This window comes from Manacus candei, unplaced genomic scaffold (genome assembly GCF_025592945.1).
Source record: "Manacus candei isolate 608988 ecotype Guabito, Panama unplaced genomic scaffold, ASM2559294v1 h1tg000277l, whole genome shotgun sequence".
NCBI lineage: Eukaryota > Metazoa > Chordata > Aves > Passeriformes > Pipridae > Manacus > Manacus candei.
This window is the reverse complement of record NW_026138325.1, coordinates 1-16,907: the sequence shown is the minus strand read 5'-3', so window position 1 is coordinate 16,907 and position 16,907 is coordinate 1. Positions and strand designations below refer to the sequence as shown.

The following is a 16,907-nucleotide window of genomic DNA, read 5'->3' as shown; positions in this document are numbered from 1 at the left end:
GAGGGCATCTGAGGAGCTTTAGGGGAGTCTTGGGTGAGAATGGAGGGGATTTGTGGGGTTCTGAGGAGCCTCAGGGGGTTCTGGGTGAGAATGGAGGGGATTTGAGGGGTCCTGGAGCCCATGACCAAGCTCTCCATGGAGCAGATCGCCGAGAAGATCAACGCCGGTGGGCCTGGGGGGGCTTGAAAGGGGTCTGGGGGGGGCTTGAAAGGGGTCTGGGGGGGCTTAAAAGGGGTCTGGGGGGCTTCAGGGGGGTCCTGGGGGAGAATGGAGGGGATTTGAGGGGTCCTGGAGCCCATGACCAAGCTCCCTATGGAGCAGATCGCCGAGAAGATCAACGCCGGTGGGTCTGGGGGGGCTTCAAAGGGGGCTGGGGGGGCTTCAAAGGGGTCTGGGGGGCTTCAGGGGGGTCCTGGGTGAGAATGGAGGGGATTTGAGGGGTCCTGGGTGAGAATGGAGGGGATTTGAGGGATCTTCATGGGGTCCTGGAGGAACCTGGAGGAGCTTTGGGGTGACCGAGATGAGCCCTGAGGGCATCTGAGGAGCTTTAGGGGAGTCTTGGGTGAGAATGGAGGGGATTTGAGGGGGGTTCAGGGGGTTCTGAGGAGCCTCAGGGGGTCCTGGGTGAGAATGGAGGGGATTTGAGGGGTCCTGGGTGAGAATGGAGGAGATTTGAGGGGTCCTGGAGCCCATGACCAAGCTCACCATGGAGCAGATCGCCGAGAAGATCAACGCCGGTGGGCCTGGGGGGGCTTCAAAGGGGTCTGGGGGGGCTTAAAAGGGGTCTGGGGGGGCTTCAAAGGGGTCTGGGGGACTTCGGGGGGGTCCTGGGGGAGAATGGAGGGGATTTGAGGGGTCCTGGGGGAGAATGGAGGGGATTTGAGGGGTGTTCAGGGGGTTCTGAGGAGCCTCAGGGGATTCTGGAGGAGCTTTGGGGTGACCGAGATGAACCTTGAGGGCATCTGGGGAGCTTTGGCACGTCCTGGTTGATCCTGGGTGGTCTCTGAGGGGTCCTGGTTGATCCTGGGTGGTCTCTGGTTGATCCTGGGTGGTCTCTGAGGGGTCCTGGTTGATCCTGGGTGGTCTCTGGTTGATCCTGGTTGATCCTGGGTGGTCTCTGGTTGATCCTGGTTGATCCTGGATAGTCTCTGGTTGATCCTGGTTGATCCTGGATGGTCTCTGAGGGGTTCTGGGTGGTCTCTGAGGGGTCCTGGTTGATCCTGGGTGGTCTCTGAGGGGTCCTGGTTGATCCTGGGTGGTTCTGGTTGATCCTGGGTGGTCTCTGAGGGGTCCTGGTTGATCCTGGTTGATCCTGGATGGTCTCTGATTGATCCTGGGTGGTCTCTGGTTGATCCTGGGTGGTCTTTGAGGGGTCCTGGTTGATCCTGGGTGGTCTCTGGTTGATCCTGGGTGGTCTCTGAGGGGTCCTGGTTGATCCTGGAGCTCTGCTGGGTGCCCTGAGCCTGGGGGTGACCCACTGACCCCCCCTGTGTCCCCCCCCAGGCTTTGGGGACGACCTGAACTGCATCTTCAACGACGACAACGCGGAGAAGTTGGTGCTGCGCATCCGCATCATGAACAGCGACGAGAACAAGATGCAGGAGGTGGCCTGGGGGGCATCTGGGGGGCCTTCAGGGGGTCCTGGGAGGGCCTGGAGGGGCTTTGGGGGGTTCTGAGGGACCTTCAGGGGGTCCTAGGGGAGCCTAGAGGGGCTTTGGGGGGTCCTGAGGAGCTTGGGGAATATCTTGGGTGAGCTTTGAAGGCATCTGAGGGACCTTCAGGGGGTCCTGGGAAAGCCTTGAGGGCGTCTCAGGGATCTTGAGGGGGTCCTGGGAGAACCTGGAGGGGCTTTGGGGGGTCCTGAGGGGCCTTCAGGGGGTCCTGGGAGAGCCTGGAGGGGCTTTGGGGGGTTCTGAGGGGCCTTCAGGGGGTCCTGGGTGAGCATGGAGGGACTTTAGGGGGTCCTGAGGAGCTTCTGGGTGTCTTGGGAGAGCCTGAAGGGGCTCTGGGGGGTTCTGAGGGGCCTTCAGGGGGTCCTGAATGAGAATGGAGGGGCTTTGGGGGGTTCTGAGGAGCTTCTGGGAGTCCTGGATCACCCTTGAGGATGTTTGGGGGGTCCTGGGTGACCCTTGAGGGCATCTGAGGAGCTTTTTTGGGGTCCTGGGTGACCCTTGAGGGTGTTTGGATGGTCCTGGGTGAGCCTTGAGGGCATCTGAAGAGCTTTTTGGGGATCCTGGGTGAGCCCTGAGGGCATCTGAGGAGCTTTTTGGGGGTCCTGGGTGACCCTTGAGGGCATCTGAGGAGCTTTTTTGGGGTCCTGGGTGACCCTTGAGGGTGTTTGGGGGGTCCTGGGTGACCCTTGAGGGTGTTTGGGGATCCTGGGTGACCCTTGAGAGTGTTTGGGGGGTCCTGGGTGACCCTTGAGGGCATCTGAGGAGCTTTTTTGGGGTCCTGGGTGACCCTTGAGGGTGTTTGGGGGGTCCTGGGTGACCCTTGAGGGTGTTTGGGGATCCTGGGTGACCCTTGAGAGTGTTTGGGGGGTCCTGGGTGACCCTTGAGGGCATCTGAGGAGCTTTTTTGGGGTCCTGGGTGACCCTTGAGGGTGTTTGGATGGTCCTGGGTGAGCCCTGAGGGTGTTTGGGGGGTCCTGGGTGACCCTTGAGGGTGTTTGGGGGGTCCTGGGTGACCCTTGAGGGTGTTTGGATGGTCCTGGGTGACCCTTGAGGGCATCTGAGGAGCTTTTTGGGGTCCCGTGATGGGGTGAGTTTGGGCACCCATGGGTGGGAGGGTGACACAGGGTGGGCTGGGGTGACACAGGGTGGGCTGGGGTGACACAGGGTGGTCTGGGGGTCACCTGTGGGTGGTGTGGGGGTGACCCCCGTGCCCCCCCGTGCCCAGGAGGAGGAGGTGGTGGATAAGATGGACGACGACGTGTTCCTGCGCTGCATCGAGTCCAACATGCTCACGGACATGACCCTGCAGGGCATCGAGCAGATCAGCAAGGTGGGGGCACCTGGGGGGGCTGGGAGGGGTGGGGGGGTCCCCAGAGGCACCTGGGGGGCTCCAGGAAGGGGTGGAGGAGATCCAGGAGCACCTGGAGGGGTCCAGGAGGGTCCCAAAGGGAACCTGGGGGACTCCGGGAGAGTCTCCAGGAGCAGCTGGAGGGGTCTAGGAAGGGTTGGAGGGTCTCCAGGAGTACCTGGAGGGGTCCAGGAAGGGGTGGGGGGTCCCCAGGGGTACCTGGAGGGGTCCAGGAGAGTGTGGAGGGTCTTCAGGGGCACCTGGAGGGACCCCAGGGGTACCTGGAGGGGCCCAGGAAGGGGATGGAGGGTCTCCAGGAGTACCTGGAGGGTCCCCAGGGGTACCTGGAGGGCTCCAGGAAGGGGTAAGGGGTCTCCAGGAGCACCTGGAGGGCTCCAGGAAGGGATGGAGGGTCTCCAGGTAGAGCTTGAGGAGCACCCAGAGCTCTCCTTGGAGACCTCGAGGAGGTTCCAGGAGACCTTTAGGACCCCCCAAACACCCCTGCCCACCCCAGCAGCCCCCCTGGGTGCCCCTGACCCCCCTTTTACCCCCCCCCAGGTGCTCAGGTAACACCCAAGGGTGCTTGGGGGGCTCCAGGTAGAGCTCAAGGAGCACCCAGAGCTCTCCTTGGAGACCTCGAGGAGGTTCCAGGAGACCTCGAGGAGGTTCCAGGAGACCTTTAAGACCCCCCAAACACCCCTGCCCACCCCAGCAGCCCCCCTGGGTGCCCCTGACCCCCCTTTTACCCCCCCCAGGTGCTCAGGTAACACCCAAGGGTGCTTGGGGGGCTCCAGGTAGAGCTCGAGGAGCACCCAGAGCTCTCCTTGGAGACCTCGAGGAGGTTCCAGGAGACCTCGAGGAGGTTCCAGGAGACCTTTAAGACCCCCCAAACACCCCTGCCCACCCCAGCAGCCCCCCTGGGTGCCCCTGACCCCCCCTTTACCCCCCCCCAGGTGTACATGCACCTGCCCCAGACGGACAACAAGAAGAAGATCATCATCACCGAGGACGGGGAGTTCAAGGCGCTCCAGGAGTGGATCCTGGAGACGGACGGCGTGAGCCTCATGAGGGTCCTGAGCGAGAAGGACGTGGACCCCGTGAGGACAACGTCCAATGACATCGTGGAGATCTTCACCGTGAGTCACCTGCGCTGGGGGGCACCTGGGGGACACCTGGGGACACACCTGGGGACACCTGGGGATACCTGGGGGCTGAGGGACACACCTGGGGGACATCTGGGGACACACCTGGGGACACCTGGGGGCTGAGGGACACACCTGGGGACACACCTGGGGACACACCTGGGGGCATCTGGGGACACACCTGGGGACACACCTGGGGGCATCTGGGGACACCTGGGGACACACCTGGGGGCTGAGGGACACACCTGAGGACACCTGGGGGCTGAGGGACACACCTGGGGACACCTGGGGACACCTGGGGGCTGAGGGACACACCTGGGGATACCTGGGGGCATCTGGGGACACCTGGGGGCTGAGGGACACACCTGGGGACACCGGGGGGCATCTGGGGACACCTGGGGACATCTGGGGGCTGAGGGACACACCTGGGGACACCTGGGGACATCTGGGGGCTGAGGGACACACCTGGGGACACCTGGGGGCTGAGGGACACACCTGGGGACATCTGGGGATACCTGGGGGCTGAGGGACACACCTGGGGGACACCTGGAGATATCTGGGGACACCTGGGAAGGGGTTTGAGGGATATCTGGGGCCTCATCGTGGAGATCTTCACCGTGAGTCACCTGGGCTGGGGGGGACACCTGGGGACACACCTGGGCTGGGGTTTGAGGGACACACCTGGGGACACCTGGGGACACCTGGGAGGGGGTTTGAGGGACCTCTGGGTCCCGAAGGTTCCTGCACCCCTGGATCTCAGGATCCTGGACACTGGGGTCCTGGATTGGTGGGATTCCTGGACCCCTGGATCTCAGGGATCTTGGATATCTGGATCTCAGGGATCCTGCACACCTGGGCCCTTGGGTGGTGGCATTCCTGGATCCTTGGATCTCAGGGATCCTGCACCCCCAGGCTCTGGGTTGGTGGCATTCCTGGACCCCTGGATGTCAGGGATCTTGGATATCTGGATCTCAGGGATCCTGCACACCCGGGCCCTGGGTTGGTGGGATTCCTGGATCCTTGGATCTCAGGGGTCCTGGACACCCAGATCCTTGAGTGGTGGGATTCCTGGACCCCTGGATCTCAGGGATTCCTGCCCCCCTGTGTGTGTGTGTGTCCCATACCCCCGGACTGGCATGGGTGTGCCCCCCTGTGATCCGTGCCCCCCTCTGATCCTGCCCCCCTCCAATCCGTGCCGGTGCCGGCAGGTTCTGGGCATCGAGGCGGTGCGGAAGGCTCTGGAGCGGGAGCTCTACCACGTCATCTCCTTCGACGGCTCCTACGTCAACTACCGGCACCTGGCGCTGCTCTGCGACACCATGACCTCCCGCGGGCACCTGATGGCCATCACCCGGCACGGCGTCAACCGCCAGGACACCGGGCCACTCATGAAGTGCTCCTTCGAGGAGACGGTGGGGATGGGGATGGGAGATTTGGGGTGGGAATGGGGGATTTGGGGTGAGATTTGGGGTGGGAATGGTCTGATGGCCATCACCCGGCACGGCGTCAACCGCCAGGACACCGGGCCACTCATGGAGTGCTCCTTCGAGGAGACGGTGGGAATGAGGGATTGGGATCTGGGAATGGGGGATTTGGGGTGGGAATGGGGCTGGGAACACCTGATGGCCATCACCCGGCACGGCGTCAACCGCCAGGACGCCGGGCCCCTCATGGAGTGCTCCTTCGAGGAGACGGTGGGGACGGGACTGGGAATGGGGGATTTGGGGTGGGAATGGGGGATTTGGGGTGAGATTTGGGGTGGGAACACCTGATGGCCATCACCCGGCACGGCCTCAACCGCCAGGACACCGGGCCCCTCATGGAGTGCTCCTTCGAGGAGACGGTGGGAATGAGGGATTGGGATCTGGGAATGGGGGATTTGGGGTGGGAATGGGGCTGGGAACACCTGATGGCCATCACCCGGCACGGCGTCAACCGCCAGGACGCCGGGCCACTCATGGAGTGCTCCTTCGAGGAGACGGTGGGGATGGGACTGGGAATGGGGGATTTGGGGTGGGAATGGGGGATTTGGGGTGAGATTTGGGGTGGGAACACCTGATGGCCATCACCCGGCACGGCGTCAACCGCCAGGACACCGGGCCACTCATGAAGTGCTCCTTCGAGGAGACGGTGGGGATGGGGATGGGAATGGGATTGGGAATGGGATTGGGGGTTTAGGGATGGGAATGGGGCTGGGAATGGGGCTGGGAACACCTGATGGCCATCACCCGGCACGGCCTCAACCGCCAGGACACCGGGCCCCTCATGGAGTGCTCCTTCGAGGAGACGGTGGGAATGAGGGATTGGGAATGGGATTGGGAATGGGATTGGGGGTTTGGGGATGGGAATGGGGCTGGGAATGGGAGATTTGGGGTGGGAATGGGCTCATGGCCATCACCCGGCACGGCGTCAACCGCCAGGACACCGGGCCACTCATGGAGTGCTCCTTCGGGAATGAGTTTGGGAATGGGGCTGGGAATGGGATTGGGAATGGGATTGGGAATGGGGGATTGGGCTGGGAATGGCATCGAGGGGTGGGAATGGGAATTTGGGGCTCTGGAAGGAGGATTTGGGGGTGTTGGAAGGGTTTTGGGGGCTGGAAATGGAGGTTTGTGGGGGTTCTTGGGGATTTGGGGGGTTTATTGGAGGATTTGGGGGCTGTTGGAGGATTTGGGGGCTGAGGCTGATTTTGGGGGTTATTTGAGGGTTTTGAGGATGATTTTGGGGGTTATTGAAGGATTTTAGGGTTTATTTGGGATCTGAGGCTGATTTTGGGGGTTATTTTGGGATCTGAGGCTGATTTGGGGGTTCTGAGACTGATTTTGAAAATAGGGATTTTTTTAGAGGATTTTGGGGGGTTTGAGGCTGATTTTGGGGGTTATTTTGGGGTTCTGAGGCTGATTTTGAAAATAGGGATTTTTTAGAGTATTTGGGGGATCTGAGGCTGATTTTGGGGGTTATTGAAGGATTTTAGGGTTTATTTGGGATCTGAGGCTGATTTTGGGAGTTATTTTGGGATCTGAGGCCGATTTTGGGGTTCCCCCCCCAGGTGGACGTGCTGATGGAGGCGGCGGCTCACGGGGAGAGCGACCCCATGAAGGGGGTCTCGGAGAACATCATGCTGGGCCAGCTGGCCCCGGCCGGCACCGGCTGCTTCGACCTCCTGCTCGACGCCGAGAAGTGCAAACACGGCATGGAGATTCCCAGCGCCCTGCCCGGGCTCGGCGTCGGCGGCCGTGAGTCCCCCACACCCCCAACTTTGGGGTCCCACCAGGTTTTGGGGTCCCCTCGGGGCTGGGACACCCTGGGAAGGAGCAGGGACAGCCCAGGGGTGGTGACATGGAGACCCTCAGGGTTGTGGTGGCCACCACCACCTCGTCCTGGGTCCTGTTGGGAAGAGGGGACACCTCCAGGTTTTGGGGTCCCACCAGGTTTTGGGGTCCCTCAGGGCTGGGACACCCTGGAAAGGAGCAGGGACAGCCCAGGGGTGGTGACAAGGAGACCCTCAGGGTTGTGGTGGCCACCACCACCTCGTCCTGGGTCCTGTTGGGAAGAGGGGACACCCCCAGGTCTTGGGGTTCTCCCAGGTTTTGGGGTCCCACCAGGTTTTGGGGTCCCCCCGGACTGGGACACCCTGGGAAGGAGCAGGGACAGCCCAGGGGTGGTGACATGGAGACCCTCAGGGTTGTGGTGGCCACCACCACCTCGTCCTGGGTCCTGTTGGGAAGAGGGGACACCCCCAGGTCTTGGGGTCCCACCAGGTTTTGGGGTCCCACCAGGTTTTGGGGTCCCCCCGGACTGGGACACCCTGAGAAGGAGCAGGGACAGCCCAGGGGTGGTGACATGGAGACCCTTAAGGCTGTGGTGGCCACCACCATCACCCTGACCTGGGTCCTGTTGGGAAGAGGGGACACCCCCAGGTCTTGGGGTTCTCCCAGATTTTGGGGTCCCACCAGGTTTTGGGGTCCCCCTGGACTGGGACACCCTGAGAAGGAGCAGGGACAGCCCAGGGGTGGTGACAAGGAGACCCTGAATGTCATCGTGGCCACCACCATCACCCTGACCTGGGTCCCCTGGACATGTGGGACCCCCATGGCTGGAGAAGGACCACTCAGATTTTGGGGTCCCCTCAGATTTGGGGTCCCCCCAGGGCTGGGACACCCTGAGAAGGAGCAGGGACAGCCCAGGGATGGTCACAAGGAGACCCTCAAGGTTGTGGTTGCCACCACCATCACCCTGATCTGGACAACTTGGGAAGAAGGGACACCTCCAGGTTTTGGGGTCCCCTCAGGTTTTGGGGTCCCCCCAGATTTTTGGTCTCCCCCCCAGATTTTGGGGTCCCCCAGGACTGGGACACCTGGATCCCACAGGAGATGAAGGGGGGACACCCCAGGGGTGGTGACACAAAGCCCCCCAACATCCCCCAGGCCGCCCCCAGCCCGTCCCAGTCACCCCAGTGGGAAGGGGGTCTCCCAGATTTTGGGGTTTCCCCCCCAGATTTTGGGGTATCCCCCAGATTTTGGGGTCCCTCAGGGCTGGGACACCTGGATCCCACAGGAGATGAAGGGGGGACACCCCAGGGGTGGTGACACGAAGCCCCCCAAGGTCACCACCATCACCCTGCCCTGGGTCACCTGGATCCCCCATGGTGGGATTTTGGGGGTTCCCTCCAGATTTTTGGGCCCCCCCCCAGATTTTGGGGTCCCCCAGGACTGGGACACCTGGATCCTGCAGGGAATGAGGGAGGGACACCCCAGGGGTGGTGACACAAAGCCCCCCAACATCCCCCAGGCCGCCCCCAGCCCATCCCAGTCACCCCAGTGGGAAGGGGGTCCCCCAGATTTTGGGGTTTCCCCCCCAGATTTTGGGGTATCCCCCAGATTTTGGGGTCCCTCAGGGCTGGGACACCTGGATCCCACAGGAGATGAAGGGGGGACACCCCAGGGGTGGTGACACGAAGCCCCCCAAGGTCACCACCATCACCCTGCCCTGGGTCACCTGGATCCCCCATGGTGGGATTTTGGGGGTTCCCTCCAGATTTTTGGCCCCCCCCCCAGATTTTGGGGTCCCTCAGGACTGGGACACCTGGATCCCACAGGGGATGATGGGGGGGACACCCCAGGGGTGGTGACACGAAGCCCCCCAACATCCCCCAGGCCGCCCCCAGCCCGTCCCAGTCACCCCAGTGGGAAGGGGATCCCCCAGATTTTGGGGTTTCCCCTCCAGATTTTTGGGCTCCCCCCCAGATTTTGGGGTCCCCCAGGACTGGGACACCTGGAACCCACAGGGGATGAGGGGGGGGACACCCCAGGGGTGGTGACATGAAACCCCCCAACATCCCCCAGGCCGCCCCCAGCCCATCCCAGTCACCCCAGTGGGAAGGGGATCCCCCAGATTTTGGGGTCCCTCTCAAATTTTGGGGTCCCCCCGGGCTGCCCCACCCCTGACCCTCCTCCCCTGTCTCTCCACAGCCACGGGGATGTTCTTTGGGTCGGCCCCCAGCCCCATGGGGGGGATGTCCCCCGCCATGACCCCCTGGAACCAGGCGGCCACGCCCGCCTACGGCGCCTGGTCCCCCAGTGTCGGTGAGTGGGGGGCACTGGGAGGGGCTGGGGGGGTAAACTGGGGGTCACTGGGATGGCTGGGAGGGGATTTGGGGGGCCCTGGGGCAGACTGGGGGTCACTGGGGTAAACTGGGGGTCACTGGGATATGCTGGGGGGTGAACTGGGATGTGGGGCAGGGGTTGGGGGGCTGTTGAGGGGGGTTTGGGGGTAAACTGGGGGTCACTGGGATGGCTGGGAGGGGATTTGGGGGGCCCTGGGGCAGACTGGGGGTCACTGGGTAAACTGGGGGTCACTGGGATATGCTGGGGGGTGAACTGGGATGTGGGGGGGCTTGGGGGGCTGTTGAGGGGGGTTTTGGGGGTAAAATGGGGGATCACTGGGATGGCTGGGAGGGGATTTGGGGGGCTCTGGGGCAGACTGGGAATCCTGGGGGCACTTTTGGGGCATCCATTGGGGGTCCTGGGGGCACTTTGGGGGGTTCCACTCCCTTGACCCCCTTGTTTGCCCCCCCAGGCAGTGGGATGAGCCCGGGGGGTCCAAGGGGTAGTTTGGGGGTTGTTTTGGGGTTCCTGACCCTGTTTTTGCCCCCCCAGGCAGGGGGATGACCCCGGGGGGTGCCAGGTTGGGTTTGGGGGGTGACCCCGGGGGGTGCTGGGGGTATTTTGGGGGTTGTTTTGGGGGTCCTGACCCTGTTTTTGCCCCCCCAGGCAGGGGGATGAGCCCGGGGGGTCCAAGGGGTAGTTTGGGGGTTGTTTTGGGGGTCCTGACCCTATTTTTGCCCCCCCAGGCAGTGGGATGACCCCGGGGGGTGCCAGGTTGGGTTTGGGGGGTTGTTTTGGGGGTCCTGACCCTGTTTTTACCCCCCCAGGCAGCGGGATGACCCCGGGGGGTGCTGGGGGTATTTTGGGGGTTGTTTTGGGGGTCCTGACCCTGTTGTTGCCCCCCCAGGCAGCGGGATGACCCCGGGGGGGTCCAAGGGGTAGTTTGGGGGTTGTTTTGGGGGTCCTGACCCTGTTTTTGCCCCCCCAGGCAGCGGGATGACCCCGGGGGGTGCCGGGTTCTCCCCCAGCGCCGCCTCCGACGCCTCCGGGTTCAGCCCCGGCTACTCCCCGGCCTGGTCGCCCACCCCGGGGTCCCCGGGGTCCCCCGGACCCTCCAGCCCCTACATCCCCTCCCCCGGTGAGTACAGCACGAGAACACCCCCGAAATACCCCCAAAACACCCAAAAATACCCCCAAACACCCCCGAAATACCCCCAAAACACCCAAAAATACCCCCAAACACCCCCGAAACACCCAAAAATACCCTAAAAACACCCCTTACAGCCACTCACACCCCTACAGGACTCCAAAACACCCCCAACACTCTGTAACACCCCCACACCACCCCCTCACACACCCCAACAACACCCCAACACCCCCTCACAGACCCCCCAACACTCTGTAACAGCCCCACAGCACCCCCTCACACACCCCAACACCCCGAAAACACCCCAACACCCCCTCACAGACCCCCACACCACCCCCTCGCACACCCCAACACCTCAACATACCAACAACACCCCCTCACAGACCCCCCAACACTCTGTAACAGCCCCACACCACCCATCACACACCCCAACACCCCTCACAGGCCCCCACAACACCCCCTCACACACCCCAACAACACCCCAACACCCCCTGACAGACCCTCCAACGCTCTGTAACACCCTCACACCACCCCTTCACAACACCCCAACACCCCTCACAGACCCCCACAACGCCCCCTCACACACCCCGACAACACCCCAACAACACCCCAACACCCCCTCACAGACCTCATAACCCTCTCTAACGCCCCCACACCACCCTCTCGCACACCCCAACAACAACCCAACACTCTACAACACCCCAACAACACCCAACACCCCAACAACACCCAACACCCCCCACAACACCCCAACACACTGTAACACCCCCACATCACCCCCTCACACACCCCAACAACACAACACCCCCTGACAGACCTCCCCCAACACTCTACAACACCACCACCACCCCCTCACACACCTCAACACACCAACACCCAACAACACCCCCACGGACACCCCAACACTCTGTAACACCCCCACACCACCCCCTCGCACATCACAACACCCCAACAACACCCCCAACAACACCCAACAACACCCCAACACCCCCTCACAGACGCCTCAATGCTCTGTAACACCCTTGCACACCCCAACACCCCAACAACACCCAGCAACACCCCAACACCCCCTCACAGACCCCCACACCACCCCCTCGCACACCTCAACACCCCAACACCAACACCCAACAACACCCCAACACCCCTGACAGACCCCCCAACCCTCTCCGACACCCCAACCCCCCCCGGTACCCCCCGTGTAACCCCCCCGTGTCCCCTCTCCGCAGGCGGGGCCATGTCCCCCAGCTACAGCCCGACGTCCCCCGCCTACGAACCGCGCTCGCCGGGCGGCTACACCCCCCAGAGCCCCAGCTACAGCCCCACCTCGCCGAGCTACAGCCCCACCTCCCCCAGCTACAGCCCCACCTCGCCCAACTACAGCCCCACCTCGCCCAGTTACAGCCCCACCTCGCCCAGCTACAGCCCCACTTCCCCCAGTTACAGCCCCACTTCCCCCAGCTACAGCCCCACCTCGCCCAGCTACAGCCCCACCTCGCCCAGCTACAGCCCCACTTCTCCCAGTTACAGCCCGACCTCCCCCAGTTACAGCCCCACGTCGCCCAGTTACAGCCCCACCTCGCCGAGCTACAGCCCGACCTCCCCCAGTTACAGCCCCACCTCTCCCAGTTACAGCCCCACCTCCCCCAGCTACAGCCCCACCTCTCCCAGTTACAGCCCCACCTCTCCCAGTTACAGCCCCACCAGCCCCAACTACAGCCCCACCAGCCCCAACTACACCCCAACCTCCCCCAGCTACAGCCCCACCTCGCCCAGTTACAGCCCCACCAGCCCCAACTACACCCCGACCTCGCCCAACTACAGCCCCACCTCGCCCAGTTACAGCCCCACGTCCCCCAGTTACAGCCCCACCTCGCCCAGTTACTCCCCGTCCAGCCCCCGCTACACCCCTCAGTCGCCCACCTACACCCCCAGCAGCCCCAGCTACAGCCCCAGCAGCCCCAGCTACAGCCCCACGTCCCCCAAGTACACCCCGACCAGCCCCAGCTACAGCCCCAGCTCCCCCGAGTACACCCCGACCTCGCCCAAGTACAGCCCCACCTCGCCCAAGTACAGCCCCACGTCCCCCAAGTACAGCCCCACCTCGCCCACCTACAGCCCCACCACGCCCAAGTACAGCCCCACCTCGCCCACCTACAGCCCCACGTCCCCCGTCTACACCCCCACGTCGCCCAAGTACAGCCCCACGTCGCCCACCTACAGCCCCACCTCGCCCAAGTACAGCCCCACCTCGCCCACCTACAGCCCCACGTCGCCCAAGGGCTCCACCTACAGCCCCACGTCCCCCGGCTACAGCCCCACGTCGCCCACCTACAGCCTCACCAGCCCGGCCATCAGCCCCGACGACAGCGACGACGACAACTGAGACCCCCCCGGGGGTCTGGGGGGGGACCCCCGGCTTGTGGGGGGGGACGGGGGTTGTGGGGAACAGCAACAACCCCCAGAACCAGCACGGGGGGGACGGGGTTGTTGTCACCTACAGACCCCGCAGGGCCTGGGGGTGACCCCCACATTGATTTGGGGATGGGGGGTTGTTGTCACCCCCCAAACTCCCAGATCAATGTGGGGACGGGGTTGTTGTCATCCCCAAAACCATCACAGGGGGGTTGTTGTCACCCCCCAAACTCCCCTGTCAATGTGGGGAAGGGGTTGTTGTCACCCTCAAAACCATCACAGGCCACGGGGGTGACCCCCATATTGATTTGGGGACAGGGGGTTGTTGTCACCCCTCCAAACTCCCTCATCAACGTGGGGACGGGGTTGTTGTCACCCCTTCAAACCCTACAGGGTGTGGGGGTGACCCCCATGTTGATTTGGGGATGGGGGGTTGTCACCCCCAAAACCACCACAGGGCCTGGGGGTGACCCCCACATTGATTTGGGGACAGGGGGTGGTTGTCACCCCCCCAAACTCCCCCATCAATGTGGGGACGGGGTTGTTGTCACCCCTTCCAACCCTACAGGGTGTGGGGACGACCCCCACATTGATTTGGGGACAGGGGGTTGTTGTCACCCCCCAAACTCCCCAAACAATGTGGGGACAGGGTTGTTGTCACCCCTTCAAACCCTACAGGGTGTGGGGATGACCCCTGTGTTGATGATGGGGACAGGGGGTTGTTGTCACCCCCCCCAAACTCCCCCATCAATGTGGGGACGGGGTTGTTGTCACCCCTTCCAACCCTACAGGGTGTGGGGACGACCCCCACATTGATTTGGGGACAGGGGGTTGTTGTCACCCCCCAAACTCCCCAAACAATGTGGGGACAGGGTTGTTGTCACCCCTTCAAACCCTACAGGGTGTGGGGATGACCCCTGTGTTGATGATGGGGACAGGGGGTTGTTGTCACCCCCCCAAACTCCCCCATCAGTGTGGGGACGGGGGTTGTTGTCACCTACAAACCCCGCAGGCCGTGGGGGTGACCCTCACATTGATTTGGGGACAGGGGGTTGTTGTCACCCGCCCAAACTCCCCTGTCAATGTGGGGATGGGGTTGTTGTCACCCCTTCAAACCCTACAGGCCGTGGGGGTGACCCCCAGGTCACAGGGGGGGACGGGGGTTGTCACCCTCAAAAACCATCACAGGCTGTGGGGGCGACCCCCAAATTCCAGTGGGGGCTCCCCTCCAAACCCCCCAGCCCGGGGGGTGACCCCACAGGGGTTGTTGTTGTCACCCCCACCTTGATTTGGGGATGGGGGGTTGTTGTTGTCACCCCCCACGTTATTTGGGGATGGGGGGTTGTTGTTGTCACCCCCACCTTGATTTGGGGACGGGGGGTTGTTGTTTTTGTCACCCCCACATTATTTGGGGATGGGGGGTTGTTGTTGTCACCCCCACCTTGATTTGGGGATGGGGGTTGTTGTTGTCACCCCCCCCAAACTCCCCCATGGACTTGTGGGAACGGGGTCGTCAACCCCAAAATTCCAGTGGTTGTTGTCACCCCCTCAAAACCAACCCAGGCCCTGGGGGTGACCCCCAAATTGAGGTGGGGGTGGGGTTGTCACCCCCTCTCCCCCATAACCCCCACGTCAGTGTGGGGAGGGGGGTGTCACCCCCCAAACCCCCCCAGTTCCAGTGGGGACGGGGTTGTTGTCACCCCCAAAAACACCCACAGGCCGTGGGGGGGGGGTGACCCCCAAATTGAAATGGGGAGGGGGTTGTTGTCACCCCCAAATCTAATGGTTGTTGTCACCCCTGAACCCCAAATTCTAAAGGAAATGGGGTTGTCACCCCCAAAAACACCCCCAGGCCGTGGGGGGTGACCCCCAAATTGCCCTGAGGTCGGGGTTGTCACCCCCTTCCCCCCAAAACCTCACCTCAGTGTGGGGTCGGGGTTGTCACCCCCCCAAATCCCAGAGGCCGTGGGGGTGACCCCCAAATTCCAACGGGGATGAGGGGAGAGGGGGGTGACCCTTAAATTTGGGGGGTGACCCTTAAATTTGGAGTGACCCTTAAATTTGGGGGAGGGTGACCCTTAAATTTGGGGGGTGACCCTTAAATTTGGAGTGACCCTTAAATTTGGGGGGTGACCCTTAAATTTGGAGTGACCCTTAAATTTGGGGGAGGGTGACCCCTTAAATTTGGGGGGTGACCCTTAAATTTGGGGGGGGGGGTGACCCTTAGATTTGGGGGGTGACCCCCAAGTTGTGGGGTGACATCTGAGGACGGTGACGCCTAAATTTGGGGTGACCCCCAAGTTGGGGGGGGTGACCCCTGAATTGGGGTGAAACCCTTAAACTGGGGGGGGTTTGATCCCTAAATTGAGGGGTGACCCCCCCCAAATCGAGGGTGACCCCCCAAGTTGAGGGGAGACCCCCCCAGTTGGGGTGGGGGAGGGGCAGGAAGGGCATCCCCTCCCCCCCTTTGATTTTTGGGGGGTGGGGGTGTGTGTGGGGGGTTGTAATTTATGGGGGTCGTTAATTAATGAGGGGGGGTTTAAATCGGGGTGGGGGGCGGGGGGGGCTCTTCTTGGTGATGGTTTTGGGGGTCTTGGGAGGGGGGTTGGGTCCTTTACCCCTCCCCCCCCCTTTATTTTGCTGTTTTCACTTTAATGGGTGGGTGGGGGGAGGGGGTGGGGGAGGGGAAGCGAATTTTGGGGGGGGGGGGAATTTCCGATTTTGGGAGAACCAATAAAAGTTTTACTGATTTTCAACCGTGGCTCCGTTTTGGGGGGGGGGGACACCCCCAAAATACCCCAATTAGGGGACACCCCACACACACACACCTGGACACACCTGTGGTGGCCCCGCCCCCTTGGGGACACGCCCCCCCCCCTCCTCCCCCTCCAGGTACCAGAGACCACCTGAGGTGGCCACAAGTGTCACCCCTGGGCCACCCTGGAGCTCCTTGGGGTCCCATGGACCCCCCCAGGACCCCAGGGACCCCCCAGGAGCCCCCTGAGACCCCCCAGGAGCCCCCAAAGACCACCCAGGAACCCCCAAAGACCCCCCAGGAGCCCCCAGAGACCCCCCAGGAGCCCCCAGAGACCCCCCAGGAGCCCCCAAAGACCACCCGGGAACCCCCAAAGACCCCCCAGGAGCCCCCTGAGACCCCCCAGGAACCCCCAAAGACCCCCCAGGAGCCCCAGAGACCCCAGACCCCCAAGAGCCCCAAAGCCCCCAGGAGACCCCTGAGACCCCCCAGGAGCCCCCAAAGACCACCCAGGAACCCCCAAAGACCCCCCAGGAGCCCCCAGAGACCCCCCCAGAGCCCCCAGAGCTCCCCTGGGTGTCACCTGGGGGGACATCCAGGTGGTCACGGAGCACCTTTAGGTGGCCACGGGTGTCCCAAAGGTCCCCATGGAGAGATCGGGGGGCTCCTCAAGGACCCCCCCGGAGCCCTGGGTGGTACCTGGGCCTCGGGGGGGACCCCCCCGGGCACCCCTAAGGACCCCCAGGGCACCCAGAGACCCTCAGGTGTCACCTTGGGCATCCTGCCCCTCCTCCCGGTCCCCCCGGAGCCCCCCAGGTGCCCCC

General features: G+C 63.1%; 1 protein-coding gene and 1 long non-coding RNA gene across 7 annotated transcripts in view; one reads left to right on the top strand and one right to left on the bottom strand.

The window, feature by feature from the left end:
- LOC127464811 (DNA-directed RNA polymerase II subunit RPB1) overlaps positions 1 to 13,425 on the top strand; it is a 42,850-nt gene extending 29,425 nt beyond the window's left edge. For all 6 annotated transcript variants that reach the window (XM_051775274.1, XM_051775275.1, XM_051775278.1 and 3 more), the window contains 8 exons: positions 1,504 to 1,604; positions 2,899 to 3,003; positions 3,975 to 4,157; positions 5,372 to 5,575; positions 7,213 to 7,399; positions 9,635 to 9,748; positions 10,758 to 10,907; positions 12,143 to 13,425. In XM_051775274.1, coding sequence (XP_051631234.1) covers positions 1,504 to 1,604; positions 2,899 to 3,003; positions 3,975 to 4,157; positions 5,372 to 5,575; positions 7,213 to 7,399; positions 9,635 to 9,748; positions 10,758 to 10,907; positions 12,143 to 13,299 — 2,201 coding nt within the window. In that variant the 3' untranslated portion in view covers positions 13,300 to 13,425. The remainder of the gene's footprint in view (positions 1 to 1,503; positions 1,605 to 2,898; positions 3,004 to 3,974; positions 4,158 to 5,371; positions 5,576 to 7,212; positions 7,400 to 9,634; positions 9,749 to 10,757; positions 10,908 to 12,142) is intronic.
- Positions 13,426 to 13,549: 124 nt separating this feature from the next.
- Positions 13,550 to 14,472, bottom strand: LOC127464816 (uncharacterized). The gene is made up of 3 exons (XR_007901649.1): positions 14,326 to 14,472; positions 13,778 to 13,881; positions 13,550 to 13,669 (listed from the first exon to the last, which is right to left on the bottom strand). It is a non-coding gene; the product is annotated as an uncharacterized LOC127464816 (long non-coding RNA).
- Between the last annotated feature and the right edge of the window lie 2,435 nt (positions 14,473 to 16,907).